Source organism: Oncorhynchus tshawytscha, linkage group LG27, assembly GCF_018296145.1.
Source record: "Oncorhynchus tshawytscha isolate Ot180627B linkage group LG27, Otsh_v2.0, whole genome shotgun sequence".
NCBI classification, from domain to species: domain Eukaryota; kingdom Metazoa; phylum Chordata; class Actinopteri; order Salmoniformes; family Salmonidae; genus Oncorhynchus; species Oncorhynchus tshawytscha.
Window position 1 is genome coordinate 4,002,665 of NC_056455.1, and position 20,234 is coordinate 4,022,898.

Consider the following 20,234-nt stretch of genomic DNA (forward strand, 5'->3'; position numbering starts at 1 on the left):
TATTTTGGGAGGGATCTTAATGATGTCTTTGTTCACAGGCACACTGTATATGCCATCTGCTGGAGAGCTATGCATGTCACAACTTGACTGCATGACATGAGTAGCTTTCAGTTATCTCACTTTTACGAGTCACGACATCTTTGTTCCCGGTTACGATCAGTAGCAATTTCCAGATGTGACGTTTTTCCTCTGGAGTACAAGAATATATGTAATTGTAGATTTAGTTAATTTCTCTATTTCCTGTGGGCAGTGCTTAACCAGCAGTCAGATATCTATTTAAACCTATAGTGTTGTAAAAGACTTACAGTATACAGTCCATAAATACTCTCACCTTATTATCGTGCCTCAAAGACATTGATTAGATAGTTCTCACAGCCATACCATAGCTTTATCTGTCATTGTAAAAGACTTACAGTATACGGGATGCACTAAATGTTGTAAAAATCCCTTATGCATATGATGAATGTATAATGAATGTGGTTTCCTGCCAACACTATCAATGCAGCATTACGTTTCAAAAACAAAATAGAACTCTGTGTTCCAAGTGCTGATCTCTGGTTGTGTTCACTTCACATGAAAAACATTAAGCCGTGCCTTCAGGACGTCTCACCCAGCAGGCATATGACTGCAGCAGCAGCAGTACTGTAATCAGAACCCGTTGGGTTTGGAGCAGTTGCCCTCCCCTCTTCCCCAGACACATGTACAAGCGCACAAACACACACACACACTCTCTCTTTTGGTCTCTCTCTCTAACCAGGCCCTTTCTTTAGGAGACTGGTGGGGGCAATGGGGCCTCTGGCTGGAAGTGTCTGCCGGACTATTCCTCTCCGAGTTCCAAGCATACAGCACAAGTCAGGGGTCATCGGTGCGTAACGACCTTAAGACAGCGAGGGTCTGTGTGTTCCACATGTCTCTCTTTAGTTTGCAAGACCAGGAGTGGGACCACGACTATAATGTTACACCCATTCACTCCTCACACTGGCCGACCAATCCCTGGTACACATGCCGAGCTTGGCCCTATGACTGACCAGGAGGTCAAAGAGATTAGCTACAGATGTTATCTACATGCTTGTGATGACTGGAGGGAAGGGGCTTGGGTGTGGTGACCATAATGAGCAAAATAGAGGCTCACTCAAATTCTATCACATCACACCTGCCAGCTAATATAACTTACTAGTCTAACTATCTGATAGTGTCATAAATGTGTTTCAAAATTCAAAAAAATGGTGCCATTATCATGTTATCATTTAATTTAAAGAATCTATTGCAAGATATGTCATGTATAAGTGCTCTATAAAGGGTTAGAGAAAGCCATTTCAGTGTAACTTTTGTTTGTGTAGTCTACATGTTTTCACTTCACAGTCACTGAGCTGTGAGACTCTTCCTTACACTCACTTAGGACAAGGCTTAGTTTCAAGTTTTATTAGTGGTTTGTGCAGAATAAACATGGTATACACCATCCAACGAAATGCTTATGGCCAGGTTCCTTCTTGACAATGTAACAAGAATAAGAAATAATAAAAGACAAGAATACGAACATAAAGTAAATGGCTCAGTAGAAAATAATAAATATTTTAGCGTAAGTATAATACAGGAATGCACAAATTACAGTACAATATTTACACATGTATGAGAGAAGGAAGGGATTTGGGGGGGAAATGTTTAAATTGTGCAGTATTAAATCTGAGTCTGTGCAATAGAAGAGGTTGGTAACCACAATTGTGATGCGTGTGCGAGTTATTGCATTGTGTGCTAAGGGTGCGGAGAGTGAGTACAGATGGTCAGTTCAAGTGTTCAACAGTCTGATGGCTTGTGGATAAAAATGTCTCTAAGCCTGTCGGTATCAGACCTCATGCTCTGATACCATCTCCCTGAGGATAAGGGAGTGAACAGCTTGTGGTTGGGGTGTGTGGGGTCCTTGATGATGCTGCGGGACTTCCTATGGCACTGTTTTAGTAGATCTCCTGGATGGGTGGGAGCACGGCCCCACCAATGTACTTTACGTTTTTATAGCGTTACGCTGACGTGTAAGTGTGTGTGTGTGTGTGTGTAAGTGTGCATACATGCTTGTGTGTGTGTGATTGGGGGGGGGTAGGATAGCCAGAGAGTGCCGTGGATTTCGCCCAATGTAGTGAGACTAGTGAAGCACTGGCAGGGCTTGTCCTGTCAACACGTGGAATCTTCTTCAAACCAGAGTCCCAGCAGCTTCCTGGGAGTCGCAACATGAGAGGAGACAGGTGTTTTGATGTAAGACTGAGGGGGAGGGAACGAGGAAGGGGGCAGACCAGTGGGAGGAAGGTTAGCGTGTGGAGAGGGAAAGAGAAAGGGATCAAGCGTTCTAATGTGAGTTATAGTCAGGAGGGAGAGAGAGAGAGAGGGTGGGGGGGGGTGTTAGTGAGGAGGGGTGAGAGGGTACGAGGGTATGTCCCCTCTGGGACCAGCTGGTGCCCAGTCCTAGATCTCCGATGGCAATTAGGGTCAGAAGTCAACCAGCTAGTGCATGGTACACACTGTAGGTACCATTCCGCCGCTCTGATGAGACGTAAAAATGGCAGCCATAAAACATGACACCATTTAAAACCCAACCACATGTCTACTACGAATTAGGGGCAAATATAAAAAATATATAGAAAGTATAAAATACTTACAGTGCAGTAACAATTGACTTTGTGGAGTGAAGCTATGAAATACCTTACACTCACTCTTAGAAGTAAAAGTGCCTGGAAGAAACTTTTGGGTTTAGTGATGGGAGGGGTAAAAATGTTTTCCTTTTTAATCATTTATTGTAGAGGTGGCCTCTTATCAGATTGGAGGCGGGCTTTCAGATAATTATTTATCATCGCCCGCGTAAATGTCATTCCTGTTCATCATATTAAGTTTGTACACTGCAAATGTAAATGTTCCTTGAATATTTATGCATGTTACATATTGTGATATAACATGAATAATATTAACATTGATGATTGCATACAGTAATAAAGTGGTAACTATTACAACTTTGGGATTTGCATTGGCTCTTGAGGAACTTATTGAAGCTACAAAGTTGTCAGTGTTCAACCTTAACATGTGATGACAATACAACTGAACAGATGAACAGAAATGACATTTACTCTAACGGGTGCTCCCCCCCAAAAATCCACACCCTTACTAAGCCACTCCCCCACTCCAGGGTTCCTCCAGACACCCATTGTTACATTGAACCATTAAAGGTTCCTCCCAAGAACCCCTCAACTAAACAAAGGCGCAAATATGAACCATTTACTAACAATGGTTCCTTTACGAACTCCAGAGATTCATTGAGGATCTCCAGGGTTTCTCGAGTCACAACTTGTTCTAGTGTAGGGGACAGATGTTACAAATGTAGCAAAAATGTAAGCTACTTCAAAATGTTTTAGCTTAAAACCTCTACGGGTCTGTGTCCCTCTACCGGGCCGGTTGAGCTAATGTGCACTAATGTGATTAGCATGACGTTGTAAGTATCAGCAAACTTTCCAGGACATAGACATGTCTTATATTGGCAAAAAAATCAAATTCTTGTTAATCTAACTGCACTGTCCAATTTACTGTAGCTATTACAGTGAAAAACTACCAGGCTATTGTTTGAGGAGACAACAACAAAACACTTTTATCATGGCAACTGGTTTGATACATTCACCTCTGAGGTAAATAATGTACTTACATTCAGTAATCTTGCTCTGACTTGTCATCCTGAGGGTCCCAGAGATAAAATGTAGCATAGTTTTGTTTGAAAAAATCCATTTTTATTTACAAATGTAGGAACTGGGATCTACAGTTTGAACCCCTGCTGTCTCTGGCTCCACACCCACCCTGCCCGGCCATCTAGATGTGTGAAAGTTAGTGTATAAGCTAATGATCCATCATATATGACATTCCTGGGAGTGTGTAAACTTAAATTTTGTATTACCATATAAAAAAAAATTGTTCTCTATATTTACTTGAAAATGTATAAATTGACCAATTCGGCACATTTGGGCAGACCTGATACAAAATGTTGTCCAGTATTGCAACGCTTCACTGGATCAATCTGAAACTTTGCACACACACTGCTACCATCTAGTGGCCGGAAACTAAATTGCGCCTAAACTGCAATATATTATGGCCTTTCTTTTGCATTTCAAAGATGATGAAAAAAATGTGAAAACACATGTTTTTTTGGTTTGTATTATCTTTTACCAGATTTAATGTGTTATGTTCTCCTACATTAATTTCACATTTCCACAAACTTCAAAGTGTTTCCTTTCAAATGGTATCAAGCATATCCTTGCTTCAGGTCCTGAGCTACAGGCAGTTAGATTTGGGTATGTCATTTTAGGGAAAAATTGAAAGAAATGGTCCGATCCTTAAGAGGTTGTTTAAGAAAACAACTTTAAGTAACAACTAACTTTTTATGTTGATCTAATTCATAATATCTGTATATCCTAGGCCTATTTGCGGCAGCTTTGGATATGTATGGTCCACCGGGAGCAGATGAAACCTTTCCAGAAGTGACACTGGATGGCAAACTAAGATCTGTTTGCTGATAGACAACACCAGACGCCATTTCCTTTTTCCAACATCAACCCCGAATTGTTATGGTTTTTTTTGTTCAGATGTCAGGAGCAGCAGGAGTGAAATTAACAGTCTCAAATGTTAATAGGAGAGATACTTGATAGTTGTCTAAAATAGTTATTGGAGTCACTTCTAAAAAGGACACGACATGGCACTATACATTAACTTTGCACTTTCAGGAGAAGGTGGGCAGATGGGTGGGTGATGGTGCATGTAATAGAGACAACTGGAATCGGGATCATTCAACTCTACCCCTCCCCACGCCCCCCTTTCCTATTCATAGAATGAGTTAGAAAAACGCACCCCTGTGGTGTGGTAAGGGAAACATAACCATTCATTAACGTGGAATGACACTGAACTCTTCCCGCTGCTTTGCAATCCCCATTACTTGTTAAGGAAATGCCTGGGTGATTATCTAGCTAGCTTCCTACTCTACCACGTGACTGACTCACACCCAGCTCCACCAACAGTGGCGTCAGAGTTTCATAACATTCGGGGCTCAGTCCTTGCATATCATTGTATTTGCAGGTTCGAGAAAAATTGCATTTTTTAAAATAATTTCATGCAATTCTACATCATTTTACATGACATGGAGACATTAAAAGTGTGTTTTTAAATATCACACAAATGATCAAAATGACAGGCCACTCTGACATACTGAGATCAATAAAACGAACAGCCCTGTCTTAAATGCAACCAATAGCATATAGGCGAAGGGAAAATAGAGGCACAGATTGTACAATATGAGGAAATTATAGTCCACCAACTTTCCAGTGGCACTCACTCATACAGTTTTTGAAATATTGTGAAAGACCTTTTAACTGCTGCCTTCTGTTCATTGACAGTCACATTGACAGCCACAAATCAACAATCAGGTGTTTGATATTTCCCGCAGGCTGCCTAATTGCTGGATTCCCAACTGTAGGCTTTTATGCGCTGATGATAAAACAAAACACAATCAACAGCATTTGAAAAAAAAAGTTATTGATCATATGTGGCTAAATTATGCTCTTTGGTGTAGTGTTTTAAATGATTTCATTTATTTCTGTACAGACAGGAGTAATTATATAATTAGGAACATTTATATAATGTATCTGCAGCACTTCTAGAACCCCTTACCACAGATATGTTTTCTTCCATGCGTTGTTCTCTACCTGTTACGAGGTGCGGAGCAGGTGAACCCAAGAGCAGACTCAGACAAGGAGACTGGGATAAGGTAACCACGGTATTTATTGAAAAACAGGGGGAAGATGGGGTGCAGGCCAGGGAAAGCTTGGGCGGGTTACAGGGAGCCAGGTGCTGAGGCTGAGGCTGAGGCTGGAGTGAGGGGAGTTGGGGCTGGGAAAGCAGGTCTGGAGAGGAATCCGGAGAGGAAAACAGCGTCAGGCAAGGGAAAACAGGCACACCAAGAAAACCGAATCTATGCAGGAGCAAATGGCTAAAACCGGAGACTGACTGAGCAGAGGTTACGATCTGGCAGCGTGGAAGTGGCAGGGCTGAGTATTTGTAGAGGTCTTGATTATAGAACAGGTTGCAGCTGGTGGGGATCTGCTCTGCCTCCAGCACTCCTGTCTCCATCCACACACACACACACACACAATGGGGGAGTGGCAGCAGGTTAGGGAGACACAGGATGAGCAGTAGAGGGCGTGGCAGGCGCAGATGTAACACTACCCAATGCAAAATACTCAGCACTTGGTATTAATTCAATGGATTGTGGTCAGTAACGAAATATGAGGTTATTGCATAGGCGGACCTACAGTACTGTTACAATAATATTTAAAATAGTCTATCAGCAAGCAGCCTACAATTTCAGTAAATAAATGAACAAATGTTTTTATCTAATCACTGTTTTTTCCTGTTGAGCCAATAGTGGCTTCGGCTATATCGTTATAGAAACGATGTAGGCCTTATGAACTTTTTAACCATGGTAACACAGTTTCTATCAGTGGTGGGAAAAGTACTCAATTTTCATACTTGAGTAAAAGTAAACATATCTTAATTAACAGAAAATAAAAGTAAAAGTTACCCAGTAAAATACTACTTGAGTTAAAGTCTAAAAGTATCTGGTTTTAAATGTACTTAAGTACAGTGGTAGAAAATGTACTAAATTGTCATACAAAGTAAAAGTAAATAATATACATCAAATTCCTTATATTAAGCAAACTAGAGAGCACTATTTTGTATTATTTTTTTAATTATGGACAGAAAGGGGCACACTCCAACACTTAGACATAATTTCCAAACTCAGTAGTTGTGTTTTGTGACTCTGCCAGATCAGAGGCAGTAGGGATAAGTGTTATACTGACAGGTGCCATATTTTTGTCCTGCTTGAGCATTCTAAATGTAATGAGTACTTTTGTGTCTCAGGGAAAATGCAAGGAGTAAAAAGTACATTACTATATTTAGGAATGTAGTGGAGTAAAAGTAAAAGTTGCCAAAAATATAAATAGTAAAGTAAAGTACAGATACCCCCCCAAAACACTTAAGTAGTAATGAAAAGTATGTTTTACTTAAGTACTTTACACCACTGGTTGCTATGTTCCTAAGGCTAATAAGAAAAGATGACAAATGACTTGAATAGCCAATGGGAAAAGTGTACAAATGTGTTTTCGAAACTGGCTGTGACTGAAATGCATCAGAAAAATATTGGAATGTTCAGGAAAACATTAGGGAAGCTCATCAAGTAGGCTATATAGGCCTAATTGTGTGTGTAGAGAAGAGCTGCATTACTTTCTATTTGCTAGACGAATGACCATGAGTACTCAACTTAGCTAACATTTCCCGGCCTAACTCTAACCAAATATCCAAACGGAGATTCAGTGATTTTTTGTTGTTGTTGTCTTTGATTGATTTATAAAGGCGAACTCCCATGCTTGTCTCAATCAAACCATCTACTTACCATCTAGTTGACCACACACGGCAATTGCTTTACATTTATTATAACGATTGGATGACTTTGGGAGTTTCACGTAACCATGGTTCTATGAACTAAGCAACACATTCAGTAAATATATATATATTTTTTTTTCAGCAGCAGCGCAAAAGATTTGGGACGGACTAAAAATAATTCAGGGCTAAAGCCCCAAAAGCCCAGTCCTGGTAGCGTTCCTGTCCATCAACCAACCAACATGTTTATTGATTGGATAACAGAGTATGGGGACAGGAGACCTCGCAGGGTATCACAGCACATTCACTGGGACCTGCAGAACACTCTGGAAGACATTGGACATGTGCCAGCAAATACCGAAGCCTGGTAGTCTTCCCAAACTTAAATACGCCCTTGAATGGTATCCTCGCTTAGGATGCAGAGGGTGACAGTGAGCACTGAGCAGCGGAAGCATATTCTCTGACAGGCGTCTCTATATAGATCTTGTAATTTTAATGACCTACTGCTTGACTTGCTGCTCCTCAGCTCTCTGTCTAGATTTCGATAGGGGATTCTATAGTATCACATCCTCATATTCTATTCTGCTGAAAGATCTTAATCAAAGTTCAAGACGTAAGGTGGTGATAGTGGTTGTGAAGCAGTGGCGACCCGTCAGGTCAGGTGGTACAAAGCCTCACCTGTTTTGAGCCCCGTATTTTTAGCAATTTTGGGGGCTTGCGTATTTTTCATGTTATGTTTGGCATTAATACGTGTCACATATCAGTTTGCAAACAATGTAAAATTGTTTTATATATCATTGTACCGCATACAAACATGGCCTCTTTTTTTGTTTTCTTAAGGCAGCTCCAAAATGTAGGTGTTTCAGCCTAGCTCAGTGCTTTCTGTGGTGGTAGGGCAAGTCACCAGAAAATACAGAGCGTTGCGCCGTGATTGGCTCAGTGTTCTGTCACTCATGAGGACACTACGTCACCGCCAAGTCTAAGGCTAGAGCTAGAAAATTCAAGCCCCTTGGGTGCTGCATAGAGTTACATTAGAAGTACCCATCCAAGAAGGCTCAAGGTCATTGGCCACAGATAAAAATACATAAAATTATGTCAACAATAGCTTTGATTGGACATCATGAATCAAGTTGACAATCTACTGGAAAATCCTTTTTAATCATTGTCATATGAAGAGAAATAATGGAGAAAAAACACTTATAAAACGTATCAGTGCTCATTGGCCATTAACATTACAAGAAGTTGGAAATCGCAAATTCAACAATGAGTGGTTTGGAAGGTGTAACAGCTGTTGGAAGGAGAGGACCAAGGTGCAGTGGGGTATGTGTCCATATTTATTTCATGAACACAACAACAAAAATAACAAAGAGAATGACCGAAACAGTTCTGGCTGGTGCAGACACAGAAAACAACTACCCGCAAATCATAGTGGGAAAACAGGCTACCTAAGTATGGTTCTCAATCAGAGACAACGATCGACAGCTGCCTCTGATTGGGAACCATACCAGGCCAAACACAGAAATACAAAACCTAGAACAAAAACATAGAATGCCCACCCCAAAACCTAAACCCATAGGGGAGGGTCTGGGTGGGCATCTGTCCGCGGTGGCGGCTCTGGCGCGGGACGGGGACCCCACTCCACCTTAGTCTTGGCCCACTTAAGTGGCGCCTTTGGAGCAGCGACTCTCGCCGCCGACCTCGGACTGGGGAACCTTGCAGTGGGCCCCGAATAGACGGGAGACTCCGGCAGCCCCGGACAGGCGGGAGGCTCCGGAAGCGCCGGACAGGAGGGAGGCTCCGGAACCGCCGGACAGGAGGGAGGCTCCGGAACCGCCGGACAGGAGGGAGGCTCTGGAACCGCCGGACAGGAGGGAGGCTCTGGAGGAAGGAGATGGAGAGACAGCCTGGTGCGTGGAGGAGGCACCGGATACACCGGGCCGTGGAGGCGCACTGGCGGTCTCGAGTACCAAGCCTGCACAACCTGTCCTGGCTGGATACCCCCTGTAGCCCGGCAAGTGCGGCGGGGTGGGAAAGACCGCACTGGGCTGTGCTGGCGAACCAGGGACACCGTGCGTAGGGCTGGTGCCATATAACCCGGGCCGAGGAGACCAGATGCGCTGAGCCGGCTTCATTCCTGTTGGCTCGATGCCCACTCTAGCCCGGCCGATTCGAGGAGCGGCGATGGAGCGCACCGGGCTATGCGTGCACACTGGGGACACAGTGCGCCTCACCGCATAACACGCTGCCATGCTGTCAACCTCGCCACGGTAAGCACGGGGAGTTGGCTCAGGTCTTCTACCTGACTTAGCCACACTCCCTGTGTGCCACCCCCCAAGAAATCTTTGGGGCTGCCTCTCGTGCCTGTTGCGCTGCCGTGCTAACTCCTCATATCGCCGCCACTCGGCTTTAACTGCCTCCAGCTCTTCCCAGCCTGTGCCCAGGGTCCCTTCCCGTCCAAAATCTCCTCCCATGTCTGTTCCTCCAGATAGCGCTTCTCCTCCTTCTCACGCTGCTTGGTCCTTTGGTGGTGGGTAGTTCTGTAACGATCGTCGTAGGTGGAAGAAGGAGGGGACCAAGGTGCAGCGGGGTATGTGTCCATATTTATTTAATGAACACAGCAATAACAAAGAGAACAACCAAAACAGTTCTGGCTGGAGCAGACACACAACAGAAAACAACTACCCACAAATCATAGTGGGAAAACAGGCTGCCTAAATATGGTTCTCAATCAGAGACAACGATCGACAGCTGCCTCTGATTGGGAACCAGGCCAAACACAGAAATACATAACCTAGAACAAAAACATAGAATGCCCACCCCAACTCACGCCCTGACCAAACTAAAACAGAGACATAAAAAAGGAACTAAGGTCAGAACGTGACAGAAGGAATCAGTGGCTAACTGCAAGCATTGTAAAGCAATCATTAGCCTGCTATTCAGTGGAGTGGCTGTGTGGTCCCAGATCTAAGATTAAGGGTCTCCTTCCTTAAAATGATAAACAATCAACATTGTCCATGCTGTCAATGAAGCATGATTTGTACCGCTCTCAGAATAACTGTTAACTTGGAACTGCAAAATCTGACTTGAGTGAGTTCAAGACAACTGGGAACTCGGGAAAAACGAGCTACAACAGTAAAATATGTTTTGAACTTTCCTCCAACTCAGAATTGTACATTGAGAAAATATAGTGCAATTAATGTATTGTTTAGTGTTGTGTTGTATAATGGCTTTGCCCCCCCCCTCCCAAAAAAGGTGTTTGCCCCACCAAGATTTACATGCTAAAATCACCACTGTTGTGAAGAATCTATATTCAGGTTGGACATTATCTTTGACATTCACTCTTTGGATTAGAATGTTTAATAGGCTACATTTGATCAGGATGAAAACAAATCTTATGATTTAGGCTAATAGATGGTCAAAAGTATGTGGACACCCCTTCAAGTTAGTGGATTAGGCTAGTTCAGCCACACCCGTTGCATGCGTATAAAGTCGAGCACACCGCCATGCAATCTCCATAGACAAACATCGGCATTAGAATGGCCTGTACTGAAGAGCTCAGTGACTTTCAACGTGGCACTGTCATAGGATGCCACCTTTCCAATAAGTCAGTTTGTCAAATTTCCGCCCTGCTAGAGCTGCCCCAGTCAACTGTAAATGCTGTTATTGTGAAGTGGAAACCTCTAGGAGCAACAACGGATCAGCCGCGAAGTGGTAGGCTTCCATGGCCGAGCAGCCACACACAAGCCTAAAATCACCATGCACAATGCTAAGTATTAGCTGAAGTGGTGTAAAGCAAGCCGCCATTGGATCAATAGAAATATGTTCTGTGGAGTGATGAATCATGCTTCCCTAATCTGGCAGTCCGGCGGACAAATCTGGGTTTGGAGAACGCTACATGCCCCAAAGCATAGTTCCATCTGTAAAGTTTGGTGGAGGAGGAATAATGGTCTGGGGCTGTTTTTCATGGTTCCGGCTAGGCCCCTTAGTTCCAATGAAGGGAAATCTTAACGCTACAGTATACAATGACATTCTAGACGATTCTGTGCTTCCAACTTTGTTGCAACAGTTTGTGGAAGGCCCTTTCCTGTTTCAGCATGGCAATGCCCCTGTGCACAAGGCGAGGAATGTACAGACATTTTTTGTCGAGATCGGTCAGGAAGAACTTGACTGGCCTACACAGAGACCTGACCTCAACCCCAATTAACACCTTTGGGATTTATTGGAACGCCGACTGTGAGCCAGGCCTAATCGCCCAACATCAGTGACCGATTAATGCTCTTGTGGCTGAATGGAAGCAAGTCCCTGCAGCAATGTTCCAACATCTAATGGAAAGCCTTCCCAGAAGAGTGGAGGCTGTTATAGTAGCAAAGAGAGGACCAACTCCATATGATTCTGTAGTGAGATGCTCGACGAGCAGGTGTTCCCATACTTTAGGCCATGTAGTGTATACAAATACTGAACAACTCAATATGTCAAGAACAGAAACTACAAATCAATATCAGGAGCTGACATTTGATTTACATAAGAGTACTCACAAGGCAAAACCCTGCCTGCTGACCATGCACTTATCCTCTCTCTCTCTCCTTCATGTAGCTCCTGCTACAGTCTCTGGCACAGGGGACTGAATAGCATAGAAGGCATGAAGACATCTTGGCCTGGAACCAAACACTGAGAGACTCTAGGGGCCAGGGAGGACCGCTCTTTGCCAAGGGATGCGAGGGTGGGGGAGTATTGGTGTTTGCTACGGGGGCCATGGGCTTTTCCGCTCCAAGTCATTGTCAGGGTTTGAGGTTCAAGTTTCGGATGTGCATATCACCTTTGATTGCTTCAGGGTCTCAGGCTTGTTTGACACAGAGTGGCGGTGGGTCGTGTACCTCGCTCATTGGTGTTGAGCAGCTGAGGCTGAACTGAGTGATATAATCACCCACTGGCACCTGGCTGCAGTTTTATTCCATAGAACAGTGTAGAGGTAGCTCACCTCTATCCCCTTGATTAAATACAAGCGCTATATCTCGGTAAGTGTAACAAGACAACCCAGTGGGCACAGACGTCAGTTCAACTTCTAGTTCAGGTTGGTTCAGCGTAATTTCATTTCACAGAGAGGTATTATAGTGTGCCATTACACTTCCTACTTATAAGGTCAGTGTGATGTGGCACAGAGGCCCAGGCAGAGTTGGAGTGAGTTACAACCACATCACACCTGTGATTTGTGATAACCCCATAAGCACATGCTGCTGTACATAGACACACTGCACTTAGTGTAGCTGTTCTTAGTAATAAGAGGGGAATCCAGTGTGAGGAATATGTGAATCCTGGGCTTGTTTATTTACATTCTGTCCCATAGTCTCACATTGTATGTTCCATTTCTTGCTCTGGTTATCTCTCCCTTAGCCTATAAATATTGTGCACTCTTAAAGGAGCACACACTCATTTAACATGAAAATTAACACTCAGTCATGACACACGTGTTCAAAGAATTTGGTAGGTTTAAGCCAAGGGAACCTTGATGGGTAGAACACTTCCCTACATGTTGTGTTATAGACGTAAATCAATAATATACAGTTGAAGTCGGAAGTTTACATACACCTTAGCCAAATACATTTAAACTCAGTTTTTCCACAATTCCTAACATTTCAATCATAGTAAAAGTTCACTGTCTCAGGTCAGTTAGGATCACCACTTTATTTTAAGAATGTGAAATATCAGAATAATAGTAGAGAGAATTATTTATTTCAGCTTTTATTTCTTTCATCACATTCCCAGTGGGTCAGAAGTTTACATGCACTCAATTAGTATTTGGTAGCATTGCCTTTAAATTGTTTAACTTGTGCCAACTTTTCAGGTAGCCTTCCACAAGCTTCCCACAATAAGTTAGGTGAATTTTTGCCCATTCCTCCTGACAGAGCTGGTGTAACTGAGTTAGGTTTGTAGGCCTCCTTGCCCACACACGCTTTTTCAGTTCTGACCTCAAATGTTCTATAGGATTGAGGTCAGGGCTTTGTGATGGCCACTTCAATACCTTGACTTTGTTGTCCTTAAGCCATTTTGCCACAAATTTGGAAGTATGTTTGGGGTCATTGTCCATTTGGAAGACCCATTTGCGACCAAGCTTTAACTTCCTGACTGATGTCTTGAGACGTTGCTTCAATATATCCACATCATTTTCCTGCCCCATGATGCCATCTATTTGTGAAGTGCCTCAGACCCTCCTGCAGCAAAGCACCCCCACAACATGATGCTGCCACTCCCGTGCATCACAGTTGGGATGGTGTTCTTCGGTTTGCAAGTCTCCCCCTTTTTCCTCCAAACATGATGATGGTCGTTATGGCCAAACGGTTTTGGAGCAGTGGCTTCTTCCTTGCTGAGCGGTCTTCAGGTTATGTCGATATAGGACTCATTTTTACTGTGGATATAGATACGTTTGTACCTGTTTCCTCCAGCATCTTCACAAAGTCCTTTGCTGTTGTTCTGGGATTGATTTGTACTTTTCGTACCAAAGTACGTTCATCTCTAGGAGACAGAACGCGTCTCCTTCCTGAGCGGTATGACGGCTGCCTGGTCCCATGGTGTGTATACTTGCGTACTATGGTATGTACAGATGAACATGGTACCTTCAGGCGTTTGGAAATTCCTCCTAAGGATGAACCAGACTTGTGGAGGTCTACAATTTTGTTTGATTTTCCCATGATGTCAAGCAAAGATGCACTGAGTTTGAAGGTAGGCCTTGAAATACATTCACAGATACACCTCCAATTGACTCAAATTATGTCAATTAGCCTATCAGAAGCTTCTAAAGCCATGACGTCATTTTCTGGAATTTTTCAAGCTGTTTAAAAGCACAGTCAACTTAGTGTGTGTAAACTTCTGACCCACTGGAATTATGAGTGGAATAATCTGTCTGTTAACAATTGTTGGAAAAATGACTTGTGTCATGCACAAAGTAGATGTCCAAACTGACTTGCCAAAACTATAGTTTGTTAACAAGAAATTTGTGGAGTGGTTGAAAAAACAAGTTTTAATGACTCCAACCTAAGTGTATATAAACTTCCGACTTCAACTGTATGTATTGCTCAAAACAGTATCACACATTACACATGCAGGACATTTTCTGGAATATAGAGTATCTTTCTTCTATAGCGTGATAATAACGTTCAAGAATAATTTCCAGATCATTTGAAACATGTTAAAACATAAATGGGTATGAGGCCATACAGCCGACTGAGTAAAATAACATAACGGAGAGAGTTGGTGAGGCTCCCCTTAGAGAAAGAACACGTGATTTCACACGTTGAAAATAAATCATATGTTTTTGGAACACTTCACACATATTACTTTACATGCTGTCGCGTGTTATCACATTAACTTCCCATAAGATCATGTGATCACATGTGTTTTTGGAACACTTCGCAAGGGATTACATTTTTTATTTTACCTTTATTTAAGCAGGCAAGTCAGTTAAGACCAAATTCTTATTTTCAATGACGGCCTAGGAACAGTGGGTTAACTGCCTGTTCAGGGGCAGAACGACAGATTTGTACCTTGTCAGCTCGGGGGTTTGAACTTGCAACTTCAGGTTACTAGGCTGCCCTGCCGCCCCGTGTGGATGTTGCATAAGGGTCAATAAGGGTATGAAGGAAAGAGAAGTTTAGGAACCACTATGATGCAGTATGACTAAACCTAAACAACAACTGAACATTTTGAGTGATTTCTGACATTTTGCTACAGGCAATACATATCCCACAACGGGGCCAGATGATGAGATGTTGGTTGATGGAATAAAATCTTTATTGATACATGCTGTACATACAGTATTTTTGATTTGCTGGACTATCAAAAACAAGTCATCACTACATCCAGTCAAATAGCATGGCCAAAACTACCCATTGTATAATGCTCTTTTGAATGCCAGCTATCACATATTCAACAAGGTAATGTGGACAGTAAATACACTCGCAGCCGCCCTTCCAAAGTGATGCAGGTTAACAGATCGATTTCTGTTTTTCGCCAGGAAGGGATTAGGACAGTGCTGGGCCTAGCCTGACATTCAACACGTCTCCGTGTCCTGAACACTGAATATGGACCTCGTTCACAACGTCTGTTGAATATGTTCACACCGGATCAGTCTTCTCCCCGTATGCCACAATGACACGCATCAACCATGATCTCATTACTGTCATGACTATTGACCAGGTAACCTTTGTAGGTGTCAAGACACAGTACACCTACACCTACCTGTGTTGCATCAACTCAACACAGCAAGGTTGTGCGGCACAAACAGAGTGAAGGCTTTGGGCTAGTAGCATTGTGTAGTCAAGCGCACATGCTGCTAGGCTGCAAGCATTCACGTGTTATCCACTGAGATGTGTACTTAAAAAAAATCATTAAAGGCACATCGATTTTTTTTACCCCAAAATCAATCAATCAATCAATGAAGTAGGGCCTACACACTTGCTCCAACAGATCGCTTTTATTGGGCTTCGTCGGGTATAACAAAGGCTCTCACACAAAAAGACAAAGCGGGTATTGATCAAGTGGCTGTTTATGTTATGTAAACGAACAAAAGACATACTTTGTAAGATGTGCGTCTCAAGTCCTTGATAGGTCCTTCTCTGTGTGTCTACCTTGAGGTCTGTGCTAATACCATAGGACATTCAATTGACATTAAACAATCAAATATTGTTGCTAATAAAGAAGCAATATAATATATTTGTCAAATAATGCCTGTTATCTACAGTACCACAGCGGGATGGCAGAATAACCGGCGTTGTTGTCAAGTTACAGGGGTTGTGTCTCTCTGTGTGACTGAGTGTAACTTTTGTTCATTCATTATGTCCTAGACAACAGAGGTTTGTGACGTATGTGTTTTGACCCTCATTTGTCATGTCATCGGGTACGTTTTTGTTTTTAGGAGTCACCTCTTCCCGAACTCATGGAAAAATGAATGATTGATTTGACACATCATACTGATTGTTCCATCGTCACATACAAAAACCGGTCCCATCGGCGAGAGGTGGTACATGGAGAAAATCTCATGTTTCCTCCTGTTGATACATTAAAACATGTGTTCTCCATCTATAAAAACAGGGGCCCCAAACAAGCGGCAACATACTGAACCGACCACCACACTTTCAAGTGAAGTAATCATCCTTGGCAATTAAGAGAAGAAATGGGACAAGGTAAACCAGCTTTTATTTTATTTTTTTAAGTGGGAAGTCAGTGTACCATTTAATACCATTTAACTTTAACATTTAGTTACTGAGGCAGGGGCCAAGAAGGCAGAGAAAGAGTGAACAAGTAATGTACTGCCATGAGGGTATAATCTACTTACACAGAACCACTTCCTTTAACAACCTAACCAGATGATCTATTAGTTTTACATTTGAGTTATTTAGCAGAGACTCTTATCCAGAGCGACTTCCAGGAGCAATTAGGGTTAAGTGCCTAGCTCAAGGGCACATCAACAGATTTTTCACCTAGTCAGCTCAGCTCTCCAACGCTCTTAATCGCTAGGCTATTGAGAAAGATAGCAAATTGAGAATATCTTACTATTGAGAATATCTTACTAACATGTCGCAACATAATTTGACTTACTCGTTTTTATACATTTCTTATTTTCTTTCATCTCTCTTTTAGTGTTTCTGCTGATGCCAGTCTTACTGGTCAGTTGTTTCCTGAGTCAAGGGGCGGCGATGGAAAACCAACGGCTCTTCAACATCGCGGTCAACCGGGTGCAACACCTCCACCTTTTGGCTCAGAAAATGTTCAACGACTTTGTAAGACAGCTTTTGAATCTTCTTTTGACACAGCGGATAATGTTTCAGAGGTGGTTCCTCTTCTTTGTAGACAAGTGTCCTCTTCACGCAAACCGAGCGGCAAAACATTCTCTCTCCTGTCTTTGTGATTTTGTGCAGGAAGGCACCCTGTTGTCTGATGAACGCAGACAGCTGAACAAGATATTCCTGGTGGACTTCTGTAACTCTGACTCCATCGTGAGCCCAATCGACAAGCAGGAGACTCAGAAGAGTTCAGTAAGTTACCTGGCTGAGACAATCCTCCATGATGCACAATTCCAACATGAATAATAGGGCATCTCAATTTGAACAAGTCATTAGTTATTGGGCAAGCAGATCCCCGATTGTCTAAACTCCATGGGTAAATATATACTGTAGATAAGCAGAACCAGCATCTTGCATGGTGGAAATTAAATCTAGCCATGACAGGAAGTTTTAAATTGTACACTTAAAATCAGCAGTAAAATGTTGCTATACCTCAGTGCCTTCAACTAAGGTAGGTAAAAACAACCACATATCACAGTCCTTGTAAGTAAAACCCATCACTCTCTAATCGGCGGTTTCTCTACGTCTACATTCTCCAGCAATGTATCATGTAAATGATATGGCATCTCAAGCTGTACAATTACAACTCAACTTCATTTTCTAATCATCTGTGGTTTCTCTACATCTACACACACAGGTCCTGAAGCTGCTCCATATCTCTTTCCGCCTGATTGAATCCTGGGAGTACCCTAGCCAGACCCTGACCATCTCCAACAGCCTAATGGTCAGAAACTACAACCAGATCTCCGAGAAGCTCAGCGACCTCAAAGTGGGCATCAACCTGCTCATCAAGGTAATGGTCAATTACCATTTGTGGTGCCGCACTTTGTGCATTTTTAACTCAAATACTTCTAGTAAGTTGAAGTCAGTCAATGAAAAGTCATTATTACTTCAAATGTCTATGTGGTACTGGCTCAAATCTAAATGAGTCACATCAATGCAATTTTTTAAAGTTATAACAAATGAACTTTTTACCCAGCATGCTCTACTACAGGTAGATTTTTTGGAATTGTTTTTAATATCTGTGTTTTTGCATGTACAGTACATTGAGTGATTGATTGATCTTATGCTACACACAGATATATAACGTACATTTTTCTACATTTTCACAAAGATAAATAACATACAAGGTACCGGAATTTTGCAAACCTACTTGCAGGCCTGATGTGGCCTGTAAACCATGAGTTTCAGGCCACTGTATTTGGGTAAAGCTACACCTCAAAAGAAGGCCTTATAAGATATGTAATATATTGTTATAAAGAGTTTAACTATAATGATAATATTTGCCTGGAAAATCACTTGAAGGCCACAGGACTGAAAATTAATGACAACAAACATGATAACTCTACAATTCACTCAAAAGGCAAGGCACACTTGGAAATTATATTGGAGACATGGCTTAGTGGGGGCATTACTAAAAAATGTCAAGCTGATACCACTCAAATCTCAACCCTCTACAGGGCGACTCTATAGGTTTGAGTAATGACTATAAAAATCACTTTAAATGACTGTAGTCAGATTCTGTATATTAAGTGCAACGGTTTCCTCAAAAGTTTTGAGTAATGACAGCACATTGGGGTTTACAATGTGGTTATTAACTTCCACTGACATGAAAGTGAAATACAACTATGCTTTCCTAGTTAGAAAGCATAGTGTAGGACCACGTATGCCTCTTCTCAGCAGATCTTTCAGCGCTTTACATTGTGATGGGGTAACTCACCTCATTGATCATCACTAATAGTGACTATATCAGTAACACCCCATTCAATGACTGAATATTGGCCCATTCAATGACATTTATGCATGTGTCTTTTGCTATATGTGCTTGTAGAATGGCCAAATAAACGAGTATTGATATGCACACATCCACCCCACCATGCATCTCTCTCTGTCTCCCACAGGGGAGCCAGGATGGCGTACTGAGCCTGGATGACAATGACTCTCTGCATCTGCCCCCCTACGGGAACTACTACCAGAACCTGGGGGGCGACGGCAACGTCAGGAGGAACTACGAACTGTTGGCCTGCTTCAAGAAGGACATGCATAAGGTGGAAGATCATGTTGCCTTCAATTGCATGTGCCTTCCTATATTTTCTACGGTGCATTGTTTTTTTTGTAATCTCTATTGTGAAGTATCTTTGGGTCTTCAACCCATATGTTATTACTATTATTGTTTATTGATCAAGACTGGTCTCGAGAAAGTCCTGGTGACTTAGAACATGCACATTAAAATGTGTCACTATAACCTATTCTTCTTGTCCCAAGGTTGAGACCTACCTGACCGTCGCTAAGTGCAGGAAGTCACTGGAGGCCAACTGCACTCTGTAAACGTGGGCCGGAGCGGCAGCCAGCAAGAGCCTGTCTCCAGGGTTCGGTTCCCCAGATACAGATGAGACCTTGCCCTGCACTGAAGAGCATGTTCAATTGAGATTCTCTATTAGGCATGTTTTTTTAGTCTAGAGTAGATTTCATTTGGATCTGGTAGAGCCTGGCTCCAGGGGTTTTCAAGCATTTTGCATTTTGTTCTCTGAAATCAACTTTCTATGATATTCACTCCATTACTCGGAGCTACCACTGATCCATGGACATTTTAGATTAGTACATTTATAGAAACGGTTTATAAATATGTCTTATTTAGATATATGATTCAAGGTGGTGGTGCCATTTATGTATACATTAATATTTAGGGGTGAAATGGGAACATGTAGAGCTCCAATCTTTAGGTATGTCCACAGATGGATAATATATTTTAGAGTCATTTCCTTGAAGTATTTTCATTCCTTTATCTTACTGTTGGAAACGAATAGTGATTTGTTTTCAATAAACTTCTCTGCGGTACATGATCTCTTGGCTACTATTTGCTATCTTTCAAATCAATTTTTTTTTTACAAGTTTCTAGCCCCAGCATTCCTATTGTGTCCCTTGGACAACTTAAGGCTG

General features: G+C 42.4%; 1 protein-coding gene across 1 annotated transcript; it reads left to right on the plus strand.

Annotated features, from left to right (window-relative positions):
* The first annotated feature begins 16,526 nt into the window (after positions 1-16,526).
* On the plus strand, positions 16,527-20,132 carry LOC112225899 (somatotropin-2). The gene is made up of 6 exons (XM_024390029.2): positions 16,527-16,634; positions 17,092-17,231; positions 17,370-17,486; positions 17,932-18,087; positions 19,196-19,342; positions 19,560-20,132. Exons 1-6 carry the CDS (start codon positions 16,625-16,627, stop codon positions 19,620-19,622), a joined length of 633 nt encoding a protein of 210 aa, XP_024245797.1. The 5' UTR covers positions 16,527-16,624; the 3' UTR covers positions 19,623-20,132.
* Positions 20,133-20,234: the final 102 nt, after the last annotated feature.

Bases quoted from the DNA above. Each gene is read 5' to 3' on its own strand.
- LOC112225899 (XM_024390029.2), top strand. The intron at 17,232-17,369 runs GTAAGACAGCTT...GATTTTGTGCAG, and splicing joins AGAAAATGTTCAACGACTTT to GAAGGCACCCTGTTGTCTGA. The intron at 18,088-19,195 runs GTAATGGTCAAT...TGTCTCCCACAG, and splicing joins GCATCAACCTGCTCATCAAG to GGGAGCCAGGATGGCGTACT.